Below are 23,143 nucleotides of genomic sequence, written 5' to 3'. Positions count from 1 at the left end.
ATATTGGGTTATTGCGGTATATGTTATATGTACCTTTATTTTAAAACTATCGATAAAAAATATTCACTATAAGGCAATAAGCGTTTAACTTTTAGATGTTTTTCGAATCGTGCTTATAATTTCGTTGTGCCACCGAGTTTGTTTACTTGTATAATAACGGTAATAAGCAATAGCTTTAAAATATTATAAAATAATCCACAATGATCGATAGAATTCTTACAATATGTTTTGATTTATTTTGTGAATTGTCCCGTTAAAATCATCATAGATTAACACAAGTAAATTGAACTATTATTTTATATTATATAAGCCATAGAACTAATATACATTTTTGCCTACATATTCATTAAAGCAACGGCATTTAAGCTAACCGCCAGAAAATAATTACGAGGGAAATGGAGTAGCGATATGATGGTAAAATTCTCTTTCCAGCGCAATTACCGTTATAAAATGGATATTTATTGTTGCTATAAATAAACGCCATATTTCAAAATAACCAACCATTTCGTAAAAACAGAACATTGAGTCAAAACACGAGTAGGTACATTGATATCATTTCAGCTTTTTCCGGGAGGAGGGGACAACAGTTGGCTAGTCAGTAATCGTTTTATAACTATTTCAATTTTATTAAAATTCATAGTATTTCATTAAAGGGGCATGCATTTTTCTGGTAAAATTCAAGAGAGGGAGAGACAAATAACCCTACCTGCTCCCCCTCCCTAATGACATCTCTGTTTAAAATCCACGTCAAAAGCAATAAATTCGTGCCGTCGCCGTTGCAGTGGAAACGCTCGGCAACGAGCGTTTCCCCTGCAACAAAAATTCAGTTTGAATATACTCTTATATCATAAGTTCGTAAAACTATAGTGTAATATTCAAGTGCAGACAAACTATGGAGCAATATGCGAGATGCAACGTCTGTTTTTATTTCTTCTTCCACTTATTTTCCCCTGAGAGATGGATTGACTTAGTTTGCATTTTAGACTTGACCTAATGAAAGTTCTAAAACTGTAATTAGTTTTAGAACTTTCTTTTTGGGTTTGGGTTTGAAAAACAAATGTACGTTTCGCAACTGCCAAGTTGAGTTTCATAGATATTTTAGAGCAGTATATAATTTCACTAGTACCAATCAGTTAAATTATATTTTCGCTAGTAGAAATGTATATATCTACTGGTAAAAATGTATTTAGACTTCACTAGTGAAAATATAACCTCACTAAAAAATACACATTCACTGTAACATTTGTACATCGAATGTAGGTAAATAATAATATTGAGTTTCATAGACATTTTAAAGCAGCATAAAGAAATATTTATGTTTTAAATTGAAATCATGTAATTTTACTAGCACATGTCAAATAAATTATATTTTCACTGGTAAAAATATATATTTACTGGTGAAAATGTATTTGGATATGACTTCACTGAAATTACATATTTAAAAAAATATTTTCGAGAAAGATTCGAGCCTTTTTGTTAGATTTTCTTTGAGGGATAACAGTCGGTGGTCTTTTTTTTAATATTTAAATTTCGTTAAGATTCATAATATTTCATTAAATGACATGCATTATTCTGGCATAATTCAAGGCGGTGTACCTCCACCTGCCTCCCAAATGGCGTCCCTGAGTAGGTAGCGAAACTTTGCTGCAAATATATAATTTAAATCACCCATTATTGGTAGCAGGAGCAGAAAAATCTATTAGATCTACTTTCATTTATCCAATTATATACATACAGTACAAGTAAAAAAATAAAACTTATTAATAATCCATTAAAACCGCGTTTGACGGCTCCAGCCGTCATGGCGAACACGTCCCAGGCGCGGATGACGAACCTAGCCGTCATCAACTTTTGAACCTTATATCACAGTTGTTTAATATATTTTAAGGTTGTAAATTGCTTGAATGGAATATTAAAACTTTTATCTAAGTATCTATCTTGAGGTTTGCCCAAAAACGTTTCCAGATATAATAGAATTAAATATTTTTCAAAGAATTATTATGCGGCGCTGCCATCAATTTATTATATAATTATATGGAGCGCGCGAATAATTCCCTGAATTTTGTATTATATAACGTTTTCTACAATTTACACCGAATACTCGATACATATTCTAACTTCTTATAATTGAAAAAAAAACTTTATAGATAAATTGACATGTTCATTCAGCTTATGTATAAAAAACACAATTCTCAATTCCCAAAAAAAATTTAAAATAGTATATCTAATTATCAATTTATTGTAAAAAGTTGTTTGACCGTTGTACCATAAAAATATTTTATATTTTTTGTACCACGTATGCCAAGCATTGGTTTCGTGCAATTAGAGTATTGTTGCATTAAAAAAATAATCAAAATTAGATTTGATATTAAAAGTATTACAAACATATTATTAATGCATTAGACTTTGTAAAAATAGCCACAAATTATTTAAAACAATGTGTTTGTTAAAAGGTGGCATAGCTTTGAACATTAGTTACACATAATTTTGATTTAGCACTAGTGAAGATTACTACCATGTAAATGTCAACAATCAGCTAAATATTATGTTAAGTTTTGAAGTTGGAACACCAAGTTCATTCTTCTTGTGGGTGAATTGAGCATAATTATGATTGGGTTTAAGTAAATCATAAAAAAAACACTTTCATACCAATTTAATACCTTTTTTTTCTATAATACAATAGCAGCTTAAGAGTAAACTATTAAAAATGCGTTGCACTTACGCATGTAATAAATATAACAATTTATAACCTATAATATATTCACTCAATATAATATTTTTAAACTTGTTCGGAAAATAATAACCGAATATCAAAATACTCTCAACTTTCTCACTGCGCGGCTAATTAAATATCAGCATCTTCTTTTTGAGACATGGCTTTTTTTAATGAAATATCCAATTTTTCATGCTTTGTGTATAATCTTAACTCGACATCTTTGTAATAAATAATAATTAAAAAAATGCTGTTACACTTATCTTTTTGATTTGTGATAATAAGTTTTATATATTATATTTTATATTCCATACATAAATATATTATATTGTATTTAGAAAAGGCGTCAATAAGATTATTTTTTCCGATCCATTACACATTTTAATGTTCCAATTCAATTTTCTTCTCAAAAAGTTTAGAGACTCTTCATTTCAAACATTACATTACGATAATGATCAACGTATTCTTAAAAAAATTACAGACATGGATATTAAATTAGAACTACAGTATTAATATTTCACTGGGAATCTCCGCAACTTGTTGCAAAGATCGACGGAGGGGGAGGCTTCGGCCCACAACCATAGACCCACATATTTCAAGTTCAACGTCTCAGTTTATTTTAACCGCGCGTTCAGTCGTTTAACCGCATCTCAGGTGTCCCGCTCATTTGAGCGCGGTTTATAAGGTTACATTTACTTAAAAATACAAATACAATGAAGCGACGATAGTGAATACGTTTTATAATTATTATTATTATAAAGTTTCTAAATTAAATAGTATTAAAAAATATAATATTAAAATGTGGACGAAATTCATCGGCGGCGCCGTGCTGTGGATTATTTATCTTCAAGGTAGGACTAATAATTCATTTTATATAAATTTTCATTTATTTTATATGCACATATTTAAATTATATAATTAATATGTAAAGTGTAGCTCGAGCTTGTGAAATCAAGTCTGGACGTTAGGGTCACGATGTTTCGGTGAAAATAGTATAAATGTATGACCATATACCATAAGGTCACAGTTTCTCAGTGTATTAATATAACAATGCATGGCGAATATTTGGCAATAAGACGTGACAATTTTCCTTTTACAAAGCGCATCGCGTATGGATGTATATATAATAAAAAGCATGCCAGTGTATCATTTTTTTTGTAAATTTTACACAATAGAAAGCTACTACTATAATGTTATGAATAAACAATTATATAGTCACAAAAAAAATCAGCACATCTTAAAGTAACTATCTCGAATAATTTATAGGTACTTTTAATCTCAAATTTGAGAAACCCTTCACGTTACCTTTTACTTTTCAACTCTCGGAACGCTGGTGAGATTTAATTCGAGTACATATTTCAATTTATAAATTTAATATACTACTGTGATTCCTGAACTGTTTTGATAGTATTTTTTAGACTGAAAAACTTATACGACTCATCTAGCTTAATTTATTTTATTTTTGCTGTTTAAAATATTTATTTTCACTCCAATATCACGATAGAAGCGATACGCAGTGATATTGTAAATTCTATGATTTTCTCTTATATTTTTTAGAGACACACTTATAATTTATTCACTGTTTAAAAACGCTTATAAATTTAAATCAATATTTGCAAGTTATATTTATTTAAATAGCTACATTGCGTTCCTAGTAATTCTTAGATCATTACATAAAAGCTTATTTTTAGCAACATATAAACATATATAATACATTATTTCACGTTGCATGTGAGACAATTATATTCGCATGTCTACAATTAAAAACTATTAGGTCATGAAATTATGCACTATTCGATCACTCTGTAAATAGGTCAAAATAAAGCATCAGTTATTAATTGACCAGCGGATGAATATAACTGCAAGCAGTCGAACTAGAAAGTCTGCAGACCATCATTTGCCCGTTGAAGCTTGACGGTGATAGAAAATAAGATTCGCGAATCGTGACAGGAAAAAGTAAATATTTCCATGAAAATCGTCATCGTTAAACAGCCAATAAATAATCAATTCGCGCTTCTCTAACGCAGCCATCGCAGTAAGTAAATCGCTGCGATAATTTGATCGTAAATATTTATAAAAAATACCTTCAATACGGTTAGTCGATTAAAGTACTGAGTGGGCCCTTATCGTATAATAAAAAGCATAAAAACCTGTTCGTTTATAACTGTTTTTGGGAGAATAACAGTTTTGTTTGACCACGCGGTGTTATATTTATCTCAATGGAACAAGTAGGTATGCACTTTCGACGTCCTGCATACTTAAATGTATGTACATATGCATTTTTAAATAAAATAAACTGGTTATGTATGGCAGTAGTGATAAGAAAATACATAAATAGCATTGTGTTACACTAGCATGATAATTTACTAATCAAACATGGCTTAGTTAATGACGATATTAATTTTTACAGTCGCTGATGGATTTTTTTGGAATGCTATGGATATACGATATTGGAGGTGTACTATGAAGAGACATCATACTTGTCCGGATAAAGAGATAAAATTTTATTTATACACAACGTAAGTAGTCATTTTGGTAATAACAATCAAATTAATACGTTTTTAATTATAGACAGTGTGTGTTATCGCGTCCGGTGCTCCTAATGCGTTGACCTTAAAGTAAAATGTCGCCAAATATTTTAGCTATTGTAATATTTATCCATTAATTTTGCACAATGTTCAAGTTTGTCTAGTGCTAATGTTTCGCTGTTTTTTGGTTGAGAAACATTGTTTTTTTATATAATCCATTGCTTTAAATAAATAGTTGTGTTCATTTTATGAAAATATTGAAAGTTAACATTATTTGCGTCGAAAAAAAAATTAATTAATATTCGTGACTAAAATAATATTATATATTTTTATAATTCCTCCTTCTTCATAGTTGTTTCCTTATCGTTCAGGATCGTAACTCACGATTGCTATTTGGCAGGATTTCTTCACAATTTTTCTCAAACCTTCTTTAGGAGAGATACATATATAAATACACATAGAGTACTTCTTTAAATTCGCATTTAAAGTGCGACTATTCTTAACCTCTCTCTCTAGTGAAATTTTCACGATTCTTCTCAAACTTTCTTTATAGAAGATCTCCATATTTCTCTTCTTCATTTGACATTTTCAGTTACATTATATACTATTGTTTTCGTGATATATTTATTTAAATTAAATTTAGACCATTGAACCCCAACAGGTTACCCCAATGCGTCACGATGGTGGAAAACAATTATTGTATTATTATAATACACAAAAATATATATAATTAAAATAATACATATAAGGTTACAAACAAAAAATCATAAAATATCAAAATTAAATAATACGAACCGGACCAGCTCCTCGTAGCTGGCATTAAACATGTCAATGTGCAATGCCAGCGTATTAAGGATCCGAATAGCCACAGCCATAGGCGAGTTGGCAAGTGCGGACGTCCTAACCCCAACGTTCATCAAAGGAAGACGCGACCGTGATTCTCGAAGACGTTCCGGAACCCAAAACTGGAATTCCTCGAGAATTGTTGGATTGTCGACAGCGCCCTTCAGTAATTTGAAGAAGTGCTTAGCGACATACAACTTTCTGCGAGAATCGTATCTTAACGCTTCTTAAGGAAAGGTGCTGATATATAAGAACGGATAATAACCTTATGTTATTTTATAAAGGTATCTTAAAAATATGTTATGAATCTTTTCTACTAAAAGGGAGTATATCGTTATTCGGGGATTTCAAGTTATAGATCCCGATTCAAGAATGCTACGAACAAAGATGTCACAGAGAATGCGAATAATATGACGGATCGTCAAAATGAAAGGTGTTTCTCATAACAAAGCCGAGTATCTTAGAAGATTTATCACCGATGTCGTGTATGTGTAGAGAGAACCTCCACTTGCTCTCAAAAGTGATTCCGAGATCTTTAGTGGAAGTTTTTCTAGTCAAAATGTTCTCACCGAGATCGTAAGAATAAACTGATGGCGAACAGGATAGAAAAAATGACAGTATGGCACTTTCTGACACAAAAGGGCAGACAGTTAACGGAAGCTCATCTCCATAGAGAGTCTAAATCACTTTGTAGAGAGAAGGAGTCCGCAACAGATCGAATGCATTTAAACAATTTTAAATTATCTGCGTACAGAAGAAAACTTGAATTTGTAACTGTCGTATTTATGTGATTAATAAATACCATAAAGAGCAGAGGGTCCAGGTTGGACCCTTGAGAAACCCCTGAAGGGGTGAAATATTATTTCGACAATCGGCCGTCATAGGTTACAAACTGTTTACAATCGCTCGAATAACTCGAGAATAACCGTTAAATCATCCGACCAACCAAGGTTCGACAATTTTTTTAATAATAACCCATGAAAAACCTTGTCGAAAGCCTTCTCAAAATCTGTCTACTTAAATTCCCGCATCGAGAGATTTTGTTGAAAGACAGAAGGTTGGTAGCAGTGGAACGGGCGGGAAGAAACAGTAGAAAGCCTGATAAAGTAGAAAATTCCTTAGAACATTAATCGACAATCATTCTTTGATAACTCTCCTATTACGAATACATTGTTTTTCGTCTCTCTCTAAAATGCAACGAGCATTCTATTTTAGCACCATATTTAAAGTGTGAATGTCCATATTCTCTCTCTTGTCCTTATTTATATATATATATATATATATATATATATATATATATATATATATATATATATATATATATATATATATATATATATATATATATATATATATATATATATATATATATATATATATATATATATATATATATATATATATATATATATATATATATATATATATATATATATATATATATATATATATATATATATATATTTCTTCAGTATCGTCGTTTCCTTATTGTTGAGGATTGTAAGTCACGATTGCTATTTGGGAGAATTTCTTCGCGATTTTTCTCCAGTCTTCTTTAGAAGAGATCCCCATGTTTTTCATTTTGTTTCGACATTTTCAGTTACGCTTTACACTATTGTTTATTATAGAGACATTGGTTCATGTTTTTCTCAAAAATATACTAAAGTGTGACTATTCTTAGTCTCTTACTAGTCATAGTTTAGGACTCTGAACCATAGTTATATCAAGAAAATCAATAAAACGTAGTAAAACGCTTTTTGTGACACGGTTTTATTCTCTTTAACTCGAACTCATAACGATCATAGCCTAAATATGCTATGACCAATCTCTAGATCCTGTAGAAAAAACAAAGGTCATGATCATTAAGCGAAAAAATAAAATATAATATGATGGTTTTATTTTAATTTTTCGCTCAATGGTCATGACCTTCGAATTTTTAATTTATTTTATTTATACACATTAATTCCTTTTATCTATCGTTTCCATTGAGTAATTCAAGATTGATCATTAACATGGTGTCTAACGCGTATCGTAGAATGGAGATTATTTGCCCTTTTATACAACACCATCTGTAATGTCTTTTTCATAATTAAATAGTTTTATGGAAAGAATACAACACTGGTACATATTTTTTCTCACGGACTTCTTTGAAATTATGTAGTTTCTTTCTCTTGAATCTCAATATTTTAGAGTTTATATATTTTTTCCAATAATACATTCCACAGTTTTCTTTATGTTTTCTTTTATTTTAAATATAATAAGTATTCATAAAAGAATAATACACAGTAGCGTAAATTTACGCATGCGAATAACAATGGTGTATTTAATATAGTATGTTTCTATCTATATACATATACATATTTATATGTATATAGTTCTACTATTAATTTAAAATAAATTATCATATTACTTTACATATATAAATATACATCTATGAATAAAAATAAATAGTAAAACCATTAAAAAGTATGTATTATTTTACGCATAATGTGTTTATATCATTTATGATATAACATAATGTACACTTAAATACTTAAATATTAAAATATACAAGACATAACATTCCTGATTAATCACAATATTAATTTAGTTCATGCAATTAAAAATTAATTGTCTTGAATGTTTACTCTACAAGTTTGCCATTAATATTCTGAACATTTCATGTTATCTATTGAATGTATACGTTACATGTGATATTCGTTCATTTTGTCATTTGACCTTAAAAGTTATTTAATTTTTATTTTATTCTAGATACTTATCACTACTTTACCATTAAATTATAATCTCTACTCTTACACCATTATGTATATACATTTTTAGGAATATTATCTCACAATATATGTAATTGCATCACGTTTGTGATGTAAATACACACATGTGAAGTTTAATAGCTACGATCAACATTTCTTCTGAAATAGTCAAACCAATATGGTGTCAAATTAATGTCTCAATAATACAGTACATGAAAATGTAGAGCAAAACTATTTATTTAATAGTTATAGATTAAACATTTTGTATATTTTTATATAAAAAATGTGTTTTTATAAACTAAATAATGTTTATACCCATGTCAAATAATATTAATATAAACATATTTTTAAAGAGTTTAATGTTTTATTTTACTATATATTATTCAGGAAACATCCAGAAAAGCAAAAAGTCGACGTTGTTAGTCAAGAATCATTGAGTGAATTAGGTTGGAATGCAGGCAAGAAAAACGTCATTATTATACATGGATTTAACGGCACTGAAGGAAAACATCCTATGAGTTTCATTAGAAAAGGTATGTTCTATGTAATAGAAATTTAAGCAAGCATTTTAATTTTTAATATTTCAGCTTATATAGAACGAGGCGATTATAACGTTTTCACCGTGGACTGGTCACTGCTTGCAAAGTTTCCGTGTTATCTCTCAGCAGTATCAAACACAAAGTACTTATATAAAAGAAAAAATGTATCTAACAATGGATTGTTTTATTAATTGAACAAATTTACAGATTGGTGGGTCAGTGTGCGGCACAGCTTTATGCTAGATTAACATACGAAGGGGCTCTTTCAAGAATGACGACTTGCGTAGGTCATTCTTTGGGAGCACATATATGCGGCATGATGTCTAAGCATTTAACTGCACCACAACATAAAATAATCGGTGAGTAGTCTTAATTTTTAACGGGTATTTTGATGGTGACCGTTTTAACTTCGGTGTACTCTTTTAACGAATCTTCTCCCCTGTAATTGAAAATGATGTATTATAGTAGGCATAAGAGTTAATTTGATAAAAATAAATTATTGCATACAATTCACGCCCAGTTCCTGATTGTTTGAAGCCACCGAACGGTGCTTGTGGTACGACATAATCATAGCAATTGACCCTAAAATAGACATAAATATTTCGTTCATATATGGATATTTTTTATTATTGTAATATAATAATTTAATAATATTATTACCAAACTGATCCTGCTTTGATTGCTTTTACAAAAGTCATTGCAACATCCAAGTTCTTAGTAACGATGCCAGCTGCTAAACCATAGTTCGTATCATTGGCACGATCAATTACTTCATCTAATGTTGAAAAGCGTAAGATGCACTGCACTGGACCAAATATCTGTAAAATACAATTATAAAATGAAAAGTTTTATATAACGGGTTATTAAATGCTTTCTGAACTTATTATATGGTTCATGAGCCTCAATATTTGTAGGTAACTTTTAGTTTAGTTTACTGTGCGAGTATGTAATTTTTGAGATAATTGAGTTTCACTTGATAGAATCATGAAAAGATAATACATATATCTATAACAGATTACTACTTACTTATCTAGATAAGTAATAAAATGTCTGTGAGATATTATGTGAAAGACTGCTTTCCTCCCATCTTTCTATTTCAGATAAGGCTTCCACAGATTCTTTCAGTTTCCAAAACTAAATCTACATTGAATAGACGAACATTTAGATTGATTGAAAACATATTTTATAGTGAGACGTGTACTTTCAAAACGACTAGACTGAATAAACCACAAAACATATAAAATAAAATCAGTAATATACAATAGTAATATAATACCTCTTCCCGTGAAATTGTCATATTGTCAGTAACGTTGGAGAATACTGTCGGTTGAACAAAGAATCCCTTACTACCAACTCTGCTTCCTCCCAATTCAAGTTTAGCACCTTGTTTCTTGCCAATCTCAATGTAATCCAAAACCCTCTTCATCATTCTTTCATCAATCTAAAATATAATAAAAAATATATAATCACATATTATAAAAAAATATAAATTAATAATTTTTACTTGAGGTCCTTGTGTGGTGGTCTCATCAAACTGATCTCCAACTTTTCGTTGAGCTGCCTTTGCAACGGCTTTCTTCACAAATTGATCGTATATTTTTTCATGAACGTACGTACGAGAGCCAGCGCAACAGTTTTGTCCGTGATTGGCAAATATGGCATTGTAAGCAATCTCCACAGCCTCATCGACTTAAGTTCAATAAAAATATTTTATTAGATGCACTAGATACTTGCATGAAATATAAAAAGAAATACATACTATCAACGTCATCAAAAATAATAAGTGGACTCTTTCCACCGAGTTCCAAAGAAACTTTTTTAAGATTAGATTCGGCTGCGGCTTGCATTATTTTACGGCCAACCTATTAAAATTATCAATAACTTAATATATGATAATAACTAGTTATGTGAATTTTATCACTTAATAATAATAATTAATAACTTACTACTGTGGAGCCAGTGAATGCAATTTTGTCGATATCCTGATGACTAGAAATCGCAGTACCGGTCTGTCCGGTGCCTGTTATTACATTAATAACACCAGCTGGGAAACCAGCTTCTTTTGCCAAAGCCGCTAAACACAAAGCAGTAAGTGGGGTCTGTTCAGCCGGTTTCAATATCAAAGTGCAACCTATTAAAAATAATAATATTACAATTTTACCAGAATAAATAGAAAATTTCAAATTAAAACTTACCAGCTGCTAAAGCCGGTCCCCACTTCCATACCAACATGAGAATTGGATAATTCCATGGAATGATTTGTCCGCAAACACCCACTGGTTCCCTGCTAGTCATGCACAAGACACTTCCATCTATATAATTAAAACATGTTAGTTTATGCTTTATGGTATGGATGTGATCATAAAGATAAGTATAATTACAATACCTGCGGGAATGGTGTTTCCATGGATCTTATCACACCATCCGGCATAATATCTCAACGTGTCAAGAGAGCAGTTAATATCAAAAACGGAATCCCCATATGTCTTTCCGTTGTTGAGCGATTCTAGTTTAGCCAGATCCTTGATATCTCTCTCAATTAGTTCTACCAATTTGTACAACAACTTTGCACGTTGAGATGCGTCCAAATTTCTCCATTCAGAATTTCTGGCAAAGGCTTTCCTTGCTGCCTTTACAGCCAAATCAACGTCTTCCTAAAAGCGTGTTTAATTGAAATAATTATGATTTTTTTATATTGCATAACGAGTAATAATTTAAAACTTACTTTGCTGGCTTCGGCTACATCGGCGATCTTCTGTCCTGTAGCTGGATTTAAAGTTGAATAAGTTTTTTTGCTTACAGCATCAACAAATTCATTGTTGATAAAAAGCTGGAATTATAATATATAATTTTTACATACATATAAAAAATAAATGTTTATGACTTGTACTGTACCCATTAAAAAATTAATAGTCTACATAGCAGTAGTTAGAATAATATAATACCTTTATTTATTTATCATAACATGGAAAATATAATTGATCCATAACGCAGAATTCAATTAATCCTAAATACTTAAGAATGTTCGAATATTGTTGTATTTTATAAAAACATACTACTAACAATTCGTCCAATCGATTATGATGCATGAGAATTAGAATTTTGTATTTGATAATAATTATAAATTTAGCTAAGTTTAAAATCAATAATAAATTATCTGAGAAATATTTTTCTAAAATGTACGAAACTTAAAAATATATTTGGTGCACAAAAATGAACATAATTGTTTTTAATTTTTGTATGACCTTGCTATAACCGTTTATATCTTTTCTAATGTATTTACCCTTTCAGTATGTAATTATTTGGAGTAATTGATACACGTTTGTTAATCTGTTAGTACACACCTGGAAGTTAATTTTATGTACTTTTCCATGATTATTTCTGTTGTTCTATATTTATTATTATTTTGTATTGCATTTAAAAAAAATCACAAAAAAATTTGCGATTCTCAGTGTTTTATTGCGTTGATTTATTTTACTACTTGTTTTAATTAGTATGTTTTGGTAATTTATTAAGCACTTTTCTATTATTTAATTTCGTTAATTAATATTTCCTACTTGAAATATTATTTTGATTTTATGGTATTTTTTATATCAATTTAGAGGCTCTTCATATTTTTTTATAAAATAAATATAAAATATTGTTTGATATATAATATTAATTTACTTAGTACTCTATAATTTATTGGTATTATTTTAAATAGAAATTATTAACATTAAGCACGATTGAACTTTTGATTATATAAGTAAATATTGTTTTTCATTTATTATTTCTCCAGTTATATATGTATGTAAATATGTAACTATTTGGGGATACCGCAAAACAGTGAAAGATCTACCACTAGAGATATACGGCGATACCGCTGAAAGGGTTTAAAGAGGCCCTTTCAATAAAGAGCTTTTCGAAAAAGGTGTTATAAAAACGTCCTACTATCCGCTTTGGTCTAAAGCTGATATAAAAACAATATAAATGCATTGTTTGTATAAATATATTAGTTTTTGAATCGGGTATTAAACAATGAATTGAAATCATAATTACTTTTATTCGTATTCCTACGTAAAAGATAAGATAAATTTGCTGATAATAAAAAACATAAAAAATACATATCACTTTTTAGTTGTTACTATGAATTTATATAAAATATGTTTGCTTATATAAAATAATAATATAGAAAATAATGGTAAAAGCATTCTTCGATATATTATATTTATTTAAAAGGGGAAAATATTAAAACGAGTAGAAATTGCAATAAATAAATAGCATAAACGTATTAAAATTGAATCATTTAAATATCACATTAGTTCATAACTGGTGGGATTATAGCAATATTGGCAACACATTTTTCCTATTATATAATTTTAATTACTAGTCGAATTTTTTCGTGCTTGGACCACAATTCTAACAAATGTCACTTCATTGACGTGAATTGTAAACATTAGTGTAAAACCAACGTATTTTGTAACACATGAATTTTAATATTTAATGCGAATAAATAATTATGATAACTGCTTCTCTGTATTTTACTAAAACTTTGTAAATATCCTTTTATCAACGCGCATGTGCGAATCCTTGACGTTTTCGATTTTGCGCAATGCAAACTAACAAAATACATACAATAAGCTTTATTTGTGTTTATTATAAATTAACTTTAAGCTCTCTAAATCATATATAAGTTTATATAAATCTCTAGTTTGAATTATTTGTATACTTTTGCTGTGTATGTTGGTGTAACATAACCTAAATGTAGTTCAGTCGTAGCATCATCAATATAACATGCTTAATTATTAACATACCTTTGTGTACTTAATCTCAACCTTGGCCATGATTCAGCTTGTATCAACCGAAGCCGGCAAGAAGGAGTTTCTACTACTGAATGTGATCTGTGTTTACGCCCGACTTATATTAACGTACGCTGAGGTTAACGACGAGAGATTCTCAACATGTTGCCATGAAAAATATTTATGTTATTATATATAATAACAATAAATACGTAATACTTTCGATAGTGTTTTAACTATACGCGATAACAATGGTATTCAGTTTAAAATATGCTCATTTTTACGCAATAGTTTATTTTATCGCGAAATTTATAGGTTTTTTATTTATATGTGTGTGTTTGTATTGTATTCTCATTTACCTAGTAAGATAGTGCATATGTTTAAAAATTGTTCATAAATGCACCTTTTGTTTAATATTGTTAAAATATATTATTGAATATGTAGGTATTACATTCTAAATTTAATCTTTATGAATTTATATTGGTAGGATCTTTGAAAAATATTTAAATATTTGCTGAGATTCTTAATGAAATAATTTGCTTGGTTTGTAGTTCTATAGCTAATCACATATCCCTTAACTGAGATCATTATTTCATTTGCATTTGGCAAAAAATACAGTCCAACTATATGAGATTTCCACGCCAGATCAGAATCGTTTAAATAAAATATAGGTATTGGTTTTGAATTTTTTTAATATTTAAAATTATGATAAAGGTAATCCGACTTCAGTTTTAGAAATTAAAAAAAAAACAATTTCAAGGATATCTTCAAATATTTTTTTTAATTTATCGAACATTTGATCTATTTCATTAATTAGGTAAAATAATATCAATTAAATGGCCGCCTCTGGACCTCTCCTTTATCATATCGATGTAATTTTCAACGACTTTTTCGTAAATTTCGGGCGGTATCTCGGTTATAACTTGGCGGAAGTTGGTTTTTAGGTACTCGAACGTTTCGGGTTTTTCGGTGTAGACACGATTCTTAACATAACCCCACAAAAAAATCCAACGGCGAAGTCACCAAAACGTGAAATAATGTGGCCTGGGAACTTTCACGCAAAATATCCAACGTTACACCTGATGCGTGCAAAGTTGCACTGTCTTGATGGAACCACATATCTTCCACATTAATATCTTTGATTTCGTGGTAAAAATAATCGGTTATCATGCGCTTATAGCGCTCACCATTGACTGTTACAGTCCACCTTTCATCGTTTTCAAAAAAGTAAGGCCCAATGATGCCGTCTGACCACAATACGCATCAATCTTTCACTTTTTGGGCATGTGTTGGTGATAATAAGCTGACAAGTACACTGGGTGTTCATCACAATTATGGTTTACAATACCGGTAATATCATTATTGGGGCAAAAATTTACATTCGATACTACCAGCTTACAAAAAAATACCGGTGGTCCCGAAAATTTTTTTTTATGATTTTTTCAAATCCGTATATTTTATTTGTTGCAAACAATATCTCCATGACTTAGTACTACTAAAATGACGTTGCCCATATACTTATTAGTATATAGTTAAATGTCAATTAAAACTTAATTGACATTTAACATAAGTAGAATTAAACAAATATACGAGAGATGAATCTTTCGTAAAATTAATATTATTGAGATGTTCTAAAATAATATTAAATATACAATAATTAAAATATATAAATATCACAATCATCAATCACATACATCTATTTTTAGACAAAAATATTTTGAGCAAACAGATTTACAATTGTACGCATTCCGTACTCATAAGGTTCTTTCGGATAACTGACAAAAAATTATTAGTATGGAAATATATTTTATTGGAATAAATTGGCTCTGGCTCTTGGTATACAAATTTGGGAGGCATCGATATTTTAGTAATGTTGCAGATTTTCTAGACTTATTGTTCGAAAACAAAAAAGATTTGCCGCCTGCATTTTTAAAAATATTTTTTTCGACTATATAATGAATGAATGAAAGTGTAGAAATAAATGGGACAAAAAGGTTTTTGTACACAGTTGTCTTATAGATTTTTATTGGTACTCGTATGTGACATAATAAAGGATCAGCGTATGAAGTATGTTTAGAAGTACCTGAATGTAAGGAAGGTTATTTAAACGCTCTTATTGTTTGAAATAAGAAATATTTATAAATAGTCAGACGGATAATTGATCATAAACGTTTGCAAATTTAATCGAAATTTCACCTGCTTTCTCCCAAAAAACTATGAAGACGACGATAGATACTATATATTCATTCAATATCTTTAAAGAAAATGTTCCGACGCTAAAATCATTGGATTTTTTTGCAATATTCGCAAGCATGTATTAACATTCAACAATAGGTATATTACAGCATAAACTTAGCAATAAAGCATTCAGTTTGACTTTGAATGAATAGACATCTATCAGATAAGTCATCTAACAACGTTTAAAGATACTAAACATGACAATTATGTAGAGTTGTAATTTAATTGTAATGTACATATATAAAAACAATTTAAAACTAAACAAAACAATCTACAAGTAGATCAACTAATCAAATTTTTACTCAAGTGAAAAGTGAAGGAACATGAAAAAAATTAAAAGTAACAAAACTGTTTTTTGTCCTTTCTATAAAAGTATTAGTTAACCAATTAGTACTTTAAATCATTAATATATTATTTTTTACCCCACTTACATATGTAAATATAGCTTAATTATTATTTTATTAAAAATGACGTATTACTATTATTTTTCCCTTAAATGCTAAAATTATTTATTGTTCATTTTAGATGTATAAATCTAACCATAAACATATATTAAATTATATAAATTGCTGAATTGCCTTTACCTACAGACTAGACATTACATATTGATTCAACTGTAGTTTTGGAATAAGCTACAGTTTTTTTGCATATTAATGTATTTATCTGCATATCCAATGGATATGCACATAAATACATATGTTTTAACAACAGTGCTACCATAAATATTTGTATGCTTGTTGTAAATTATAGAAGCACAATTCAATACCTCAAATCTACATAAATTTAATTAAAATATATAGGAAAGTTAGGTTTATTGCTATAACTTAATACAGATTTTAAATGTTTGTTATTTGAAGCAAATGTTATATAACCCTGACCATCATCTATGATGATTTTGAACGTACTTGAAACTAACGACAAAATAATGAGACCAAATTAAAGTTTGTGAAAAAAACATAACATCACGCAATAAAAAAATATACATTACTATACAATCGTTGATAATACGCATTTTTCTGTATCTAATGTTTTTTGGTTTTTACATGTATAATATTTTTACTAAATAATGTACTTTTTTCATTATGTAATAAATTGAAGTAAACATTTTGTAAATATCTTGTAAGAATATCGCGATCATGTATTTTTAATAATAATTTACGACAATGTTTACACAGTCGACTTATTTATTGATACGCTCGATATAAATGTATATTTGGAGATACTGCTGCTAATACCTAGTTATATAACTCTAGTTTAATATACACACTTCAATAAAATAATAATATTATAATTGATATAATAATTATCAATTATTATCCATTGTAGTCTTTATTGTTTTATTTTTGTGATAAATTAATTTATACTCTGTAATTTTAACAGAGGTCAGACAAAACGTTTTGATAATATTTATAATAATTATATGAATTATATTAATTATATTAAGAACGATGCGATTAGTTAAATTGAAAAACAGCAAGCAGTTACTATGGTAAAAAGTATAAAAATAGCTTATGGCTTTCGTACTTTATGCATCGTTGTGTTAAATGTTCGGGATAGATGGATAAAAATATTATTATAATAAAACACTAGTATTTTCTACAACAGCTACTAAATAAAATAATATTCTATGTTGCCGTTTGTAGTGATTATAAAATTTCTTTAAATATAGATTTTAAAGCAGAGATCCATAGTATCGTTACAATGACATCTAAAGCATAGCTTATTATCAAATGACAGATATTCGGAAAGTTAAGAATAAAGTCTAGAAAATATCATTATATTATTCATCTAGATTGTCTCTTAATTTATTTCTAGTAGGTTTATTTTTTTATGAGACTCAGATCTAGTAGGTTTATTTTTTTTATGAATATCCTTTGAACACTAATTAAAAAAAGGATATCATCTAAATGTTGCCTGTTGAAAATACAACGCTCTTCAAATTTTTCTCTGAAATTAATTACACTTTGCCACTGAAATATGTTTTATTTCTTGAGGAATATTATAATTCATTTACAATATTGACAGTGGATCTCTACAATACATTTTACTTTTAAAGTGACTGAACTCCATAAAAAAGTGCACTGTAGCTAAATCGGGACTAAATACATAAGTTCACTGACCAGTTAGCTTTACATCTCCGTACTATCAACTTATTCTTACTGTGTGCAAATTATAGAGTAAGACGTAGTATGGCAATAAAACATGGAAAATAAAAACTAAAAATAAATTTATGTGACACCTTCTATTTATATATACTTTTCTCAATATTATATTTTAATTGTTAATAATGGCTTTCCTTGGTTTACAGGCTATACATGTTTACTTATGCTTCTTTTAGGGTTAGATCCAGCCAAACCATTAGTACAACAATTTGGATCACGCGACTTTAGACTGACACGCGATGATGCACACATAGTCCAAGTGATACATACAAATGCTGGTTTCCTTGGAGTCACAGGTCAGATTGGCCACGCCGACTTCTGCATCAACGGTGGAAGCACTCAGAAAGGCTGCAAGGGCAACGTCATTCGTAAGTATTATCATCTATCTTATTATTAATCTTCAAAGTAATGTTTTATGCATATGGTATGTGTGTATGTAGGTCGCGCTAGGTGCAGTCATTTCTTGAGTGCTTGCTACTTTGCTGCCTCTGTAAGAAGAAGATTAAAGATAATAGGAGTGCCCTGCAAGAGTAGCTGCCCCAAAGAGGGGCACTGGGGGCTCGAGGGCGGTCGTAATTCGGTCATGATGGGAGAAGAGACACCAGAAAGGTTATTTATAAGTCATACTTACTATTTTTATCGGTTAATCTGCTTGTTTATTTTGTTATAATCGGAAATATCTTATCAATAAGATGATAATTATTATATTATTAATATTACACAATATTATTATCTTACATGGTTACCATTTATATACATATATGTATGTCTTATCACAGGATAGATGTACATACATATATGAAGTAGATTTCACTACTATCACTTATTTTGTAACATTTTTGATTGGTGATTTTTGATTAATTTTTCCAAAAAAAATCAAAAAAGAGTAAAAGTTTATTATTATTTGCAGATTAAGATATTGCGAAAACGAAAATGTACTCAAAATATCATTTAATTTATTGTTTTTCTTTTTATAGTTTTTTTTTACATAAACTATAACCACCAACGTTTCATTTATATTCTTATTTGTTTATCAACTTGTAGCCAGAACATATATCATTATTGAAATAATTGTATACAAAAAAATCAGCATGAGACCATTGATAGATAACATTCAATGAACGTGGAGGGTTATCAAAAGCTATATTTTAGGTTGAATTTTAATCATTGTATTTAATTATTGATAAGAAATACAATAATAAAGTTTTCAAGTATATTAATGTAAATGTAAGTATGTGTGAATAAGTCTTAATCCTAAAAATATTTTATTTTACAGTGCCCGTGGAATGTACTGCGTCAAGATGGATTACGACGAAGAATGTCCGTTTGACTGATTATTTATTATATTATAGATTAATTTATTGTTATTGCTTATAATAAAATATTATATTACAAAGTGTGTTTAATTGTTAATTAAAATTATTTGCATATGGTTCTTTGTCGTTGGTCGGCAAATAAAATACTCCTTCAATATCAAACGGTACAGCGTCGCCCATTAATATTGATTTATTAGCAGCGGTTCCATTTCCTCCACAAGAAGAAGCTTTTGCCTCGTAAGAATTAGCGCAGCGTCTCGATAAAAATCCATCTTTTTTTCGAATAGATTCAGCAAAGTATACATAAGCTCTTCCATGACTACAAGCATCTGAAAGTAATCAAATCAATAAATTCAATTAGATTATATTTAATTTAAAAAATAGCTAGGTACATACCAAGAACTTGAAAAACACCTCCACATCCAGGCTGAGGCGGCGTTCCCTTATTGGGATAAAAATCAGCTTTTCCCAAAGGCGAAGAATATCCCAACACTCCTGCACATGTATGAATGACATCAACGAATTCGGCGTCGTCTTCATCTAATCTATTTTCTGGTGACGTATCTTCAAAGCCTGGTTTTGCAGGATCCAGTCCTATAAAAAAATAACAGTGATCATTTTTGAGCATAGATTTACAGATATGTATGTATACCTGTAATTCTAGCAATCTTTCCATTTCTTACTGTATTTCCAGCAAAACCTGAAACATGTGCACCCAAGCTGTGGCCAATGATATGGAACTGACTATGAGACATTTTTTGATTTGATACTAAATAGTTGACCATTCTTCCTATTCGATTTCCGACGATCTACGAAAAATGAATAACAATGAATTGTGGCGACTGGCGACCACCATGAATAGCAACATACAAAAAAAGGGCAATTGTCTCATTGTTAATGCCCATAACCAAGAATGTTCACCATTAACAATGAGACAAACATCATGGCACAAGAGGGATTTCTTTTGACCACACAACACGGGTCGTTAAGAGAATCCCTTTTGTGACTAAACGGTGCGGATGCAATTAATCATCACAACAGCAAACCCTTTCCGTAGAATTCGAAAGTCGGGGCAAGCAAAAACTCGCTTCCAAATATGCAACATCCGATTTCTCGAATTCTACGAAGCGACTCCAGCGATTGGCAAGGAGATCGACGCACAAGCGTGATTGGCCAGGAAGTGTGCATCCCACAAAATAATATAAGCCAGGACTCCGACGAGGAGATGGCAGTTGATCCGCAGTTGGTCCACAAGACTTTGGAAGAGGGCCCAAGGCAGTTGATCCACGAGAGTCAAGCAAGAGACGAGACGCTGAGGCACGAGACAAGAGACCAGACGCCAGAGAGCGGAATCAGCGGCAGTCGATCTATCAGCAGCCTCCCTGAGAAACCAGCTACGCGCCCCACCTGACACTCCTGACACCTGTCGCATGCAGCTTGAGCCATCCTGAGCATTATCAACGGCACGAACTCCGACATCACGAGTAACGTCACGCCGTATTCGTCCATAACAAACTTGTAAATATAAAATAATAAACAGTCTTAAAGGATTCACCGAGGAGTCTCATTGGCCGCGAGGTCAACCACCCCTAGGGTTACGAACCCTAAAGAATTATAATATATAAAGCAGCACACTCAGTAATAAGCATACATCAGATAAAAATTATATTGTTGTAAATCGAGATTTTAATGCATATTTTAATTATCTAAGATTCATTTTCACCTCATATAATTTATGTTACAAGCAAACTAATCGCTCAGAACTAGACTATAAATGCATTCATGCATTTTCATATTTACATTCTAAATATTATAAATTGTATTCAAAGATAACGCTTTATTATTGTACATATCTTATTTGATTCGTGCTTAAAGTCATAAAGTGCAATACGAAGACCGATGTTTAATATTCAAACCTTAGTATTATAGGCCGGTACTAAATAAAAGTAATTTGCAGCCAGCGGTTCCCAATCTGCCACTATAACGTTTACTTCTCGATCCTCTAAATATGCGTTTTTAATCAACATAACAGATTCACTTTGACCACTGGACATCCAACCATGAGTTAAAATTTTCACATCTTGCTTCGGATTAAAATATTCATCGTCGAATGGTTGAATCATTTTTAATCTGTTCTCATCCTCTTCTGGGGGCAAAACCAATTCAGAATAGCGATCCTTGTTGCGCCTAATTTGATTTATCAGTTCGATTATTATAATATTTTTAAAGAAAAAAAATATATATAATTCCACCTTGTGTATAATTGGAAAGTGACATCAGAATCTGTATTCGAACTTCTGCCTTGTGAAGTATTTGTTTCCGTTTCTGTTAAATTTACTACTTGAGGTTGTCCATCGCCGTCTGGAAAGTACATCCAAGTTTTTCCGTAATCTGGGTCGTCTTCTTCGGTGATATTCTCTTGAAGTATACTGACTGATTTATAATGAAACTTGTAAATATTAAACAGTTAAACTTTAATATCCAAAAGGCAATCTACCACCTTGTATAATGGACCATATAATCCAAAAACGAAACACTACTGTTGCAAACATTGCAAAAACGACTCATTCGTCGGCGTGTGTAAATAACTATTGATTCCAATAGTCAAAACTCAAGTATTATCTCACATATTGAACATTTTTACATGTTTATGCATACTTGGCTTTGTCATGCCTCTTACAATGGCTCGTGGCAATAAACTGCATACAAATATTGTTTTAAATTATCTGCATAATTATGGATACTTTAAAGTTATAATGGATTTACATGGGACATAAAATATACTAAATGGAAAACTAATAACTCATTTTCTGTACGTAAATATATGATAAATTCAATGTATGCTTATTAGTCATAAGCAATAAAAAATTAAGGAATACATATAATATTAACGCTTCTTAATTCGTAGAATATTTTATTTACAATTGCTACACATAATCGTATTAATCGATAAAAATGTTTACACAGTAGCAATATTAGATATGAATTTTATCAACAGTAAATAAAAATTGTTTTAAAAATAATAAGATAAAACGGCAATTTGTTAAATTATGGAAATCAACCAGAAAAGGGGCATTATTGTTATATTATGTATCTTTAAGTGAATATTTGCGATAACATAACAACGTGATACTGCTAAAGTTATTTACTACAGCAAAGTTAAGTAGTTTATTTTACTTAAATTATAATACAAAGAGAATTTAAAAATAAATAAAAATTATAAATCTGTTGAAAATTGCAATAAAAATTATAATATTTTTAAGTAGTATTTCAAGA

General features: G+C 29.8%; 2 protein-coding genes and 1 long non-coding RNA gene across 7 annotated transcripts; 1 reads left to right on the top strand and 2 right to left on the bottom strand.

Moving 5' to 3' along the window:
* Nucleotides 1-9,542: 9,542 nt before the first annotated feature.
* Nucleotides 9,543-14,244, bottom strand: LOC148226398 (aldehyde dehydrogenase 1A1). The gene is made up of 11 exons (XM_088204873.1): nucleotides 14,167-14,244; nucleotides 12,099-12,203; nucleotides 11,760-12,027; nucleotides 11,569-11,685; nucleotides 11,320-11,504; nucleotides 11,133-11,235; nucleotides 10,878-11,062; nucleotides 10,650-10,814; nucleotides 10,034-10,191; nucleotides 9,881-9,955; nucleotides 9,543-9,812 (listed from the first exon to the last, which is right to left on the bottom strand). Exons 1-11 carry the CDS (start codon nucleotides 14,194-14,196, stop codon nucleotides 9,743-9,745), a joined length of 1,461 nt encoding a protein of 486 aa, XP_088060999.1. The 5' UTR covers nucleotides 14,197-14,244; the 3' UTR covers nucleotides 9,543-9,742.
* Nucleotides 12,211-19,947, top strand: LOC148226397 (uncharacterized). 5 transcript variants are annotated; one of them, XR_015812398.1, is made up of 4 exons: nucleotides 12,211-13,801; nucleotides 18,728-18,919; nucleotides 18,992-19,160; nucleotides 19,828-19,947. It is a non-coding gene; the product is annotated as an uncharacterized LOC148226397 (long non-coding RNA). The 5 variants fall into 5 exon arrangements; XR_015812399.1 differs by having other exon boundaries at nucleotides 12,211-13,813; XR_015812397.1 differs by having other exon boundaries at nucleotides 12,211-13,824.
* On the bottom strand, nucleotides 19,705-23,134 carry LOC148226396 (phospholipase A1-like). The gene is made up of 5 exons (XM_088204874.1): nucleotides 22,120-23,134; nucleotides 21,784-22,054; nucleotides 20,520-20,676; nucleotides 20,264-20,461; nucleotides 19,705-20,196 (listed from the first exon to the last, which is right to left on the bottom strand). The coding sequence occupies exons 1-5, from the start codon at nucleotides 22,239-22,241 to the stop codon at nucleotides 19,961-19,963; spliced, it is 984 nt and encodes a 327-aa protein (XP_088061000.1). The 5' UTR covers nucleotides 22,242-23,134; the 3' UTR covers nucleotides 19,705-19,960.
* Nucleotides 23,135-23,143: the final 9 nt, after the last annotated feature.

This window comes from Plectrocnemia conspersa, unplaced genomic scaffold (genome assembly GCF_051122295.1).
Source record: "Plectrocnemia conspersa isolate PC_06_02 unplaced genomic scaffold, ASM5112229v1 ptg000014l, whole genome shotgun sequence".
In the NCBI taxonomy this organism is placed as follows: domain Eukaryota; kingdom Metazoa; phylum Arthropoda; class Insecta; order Trichoptera; family Polycentropodidae; genus Plectrocnemia; species Plectrocnemia conspersa.
Note: the sequence above shows the minus strand (reverse complement) of the source record. Positions and strands in the feature narration are given on the sequence as shown.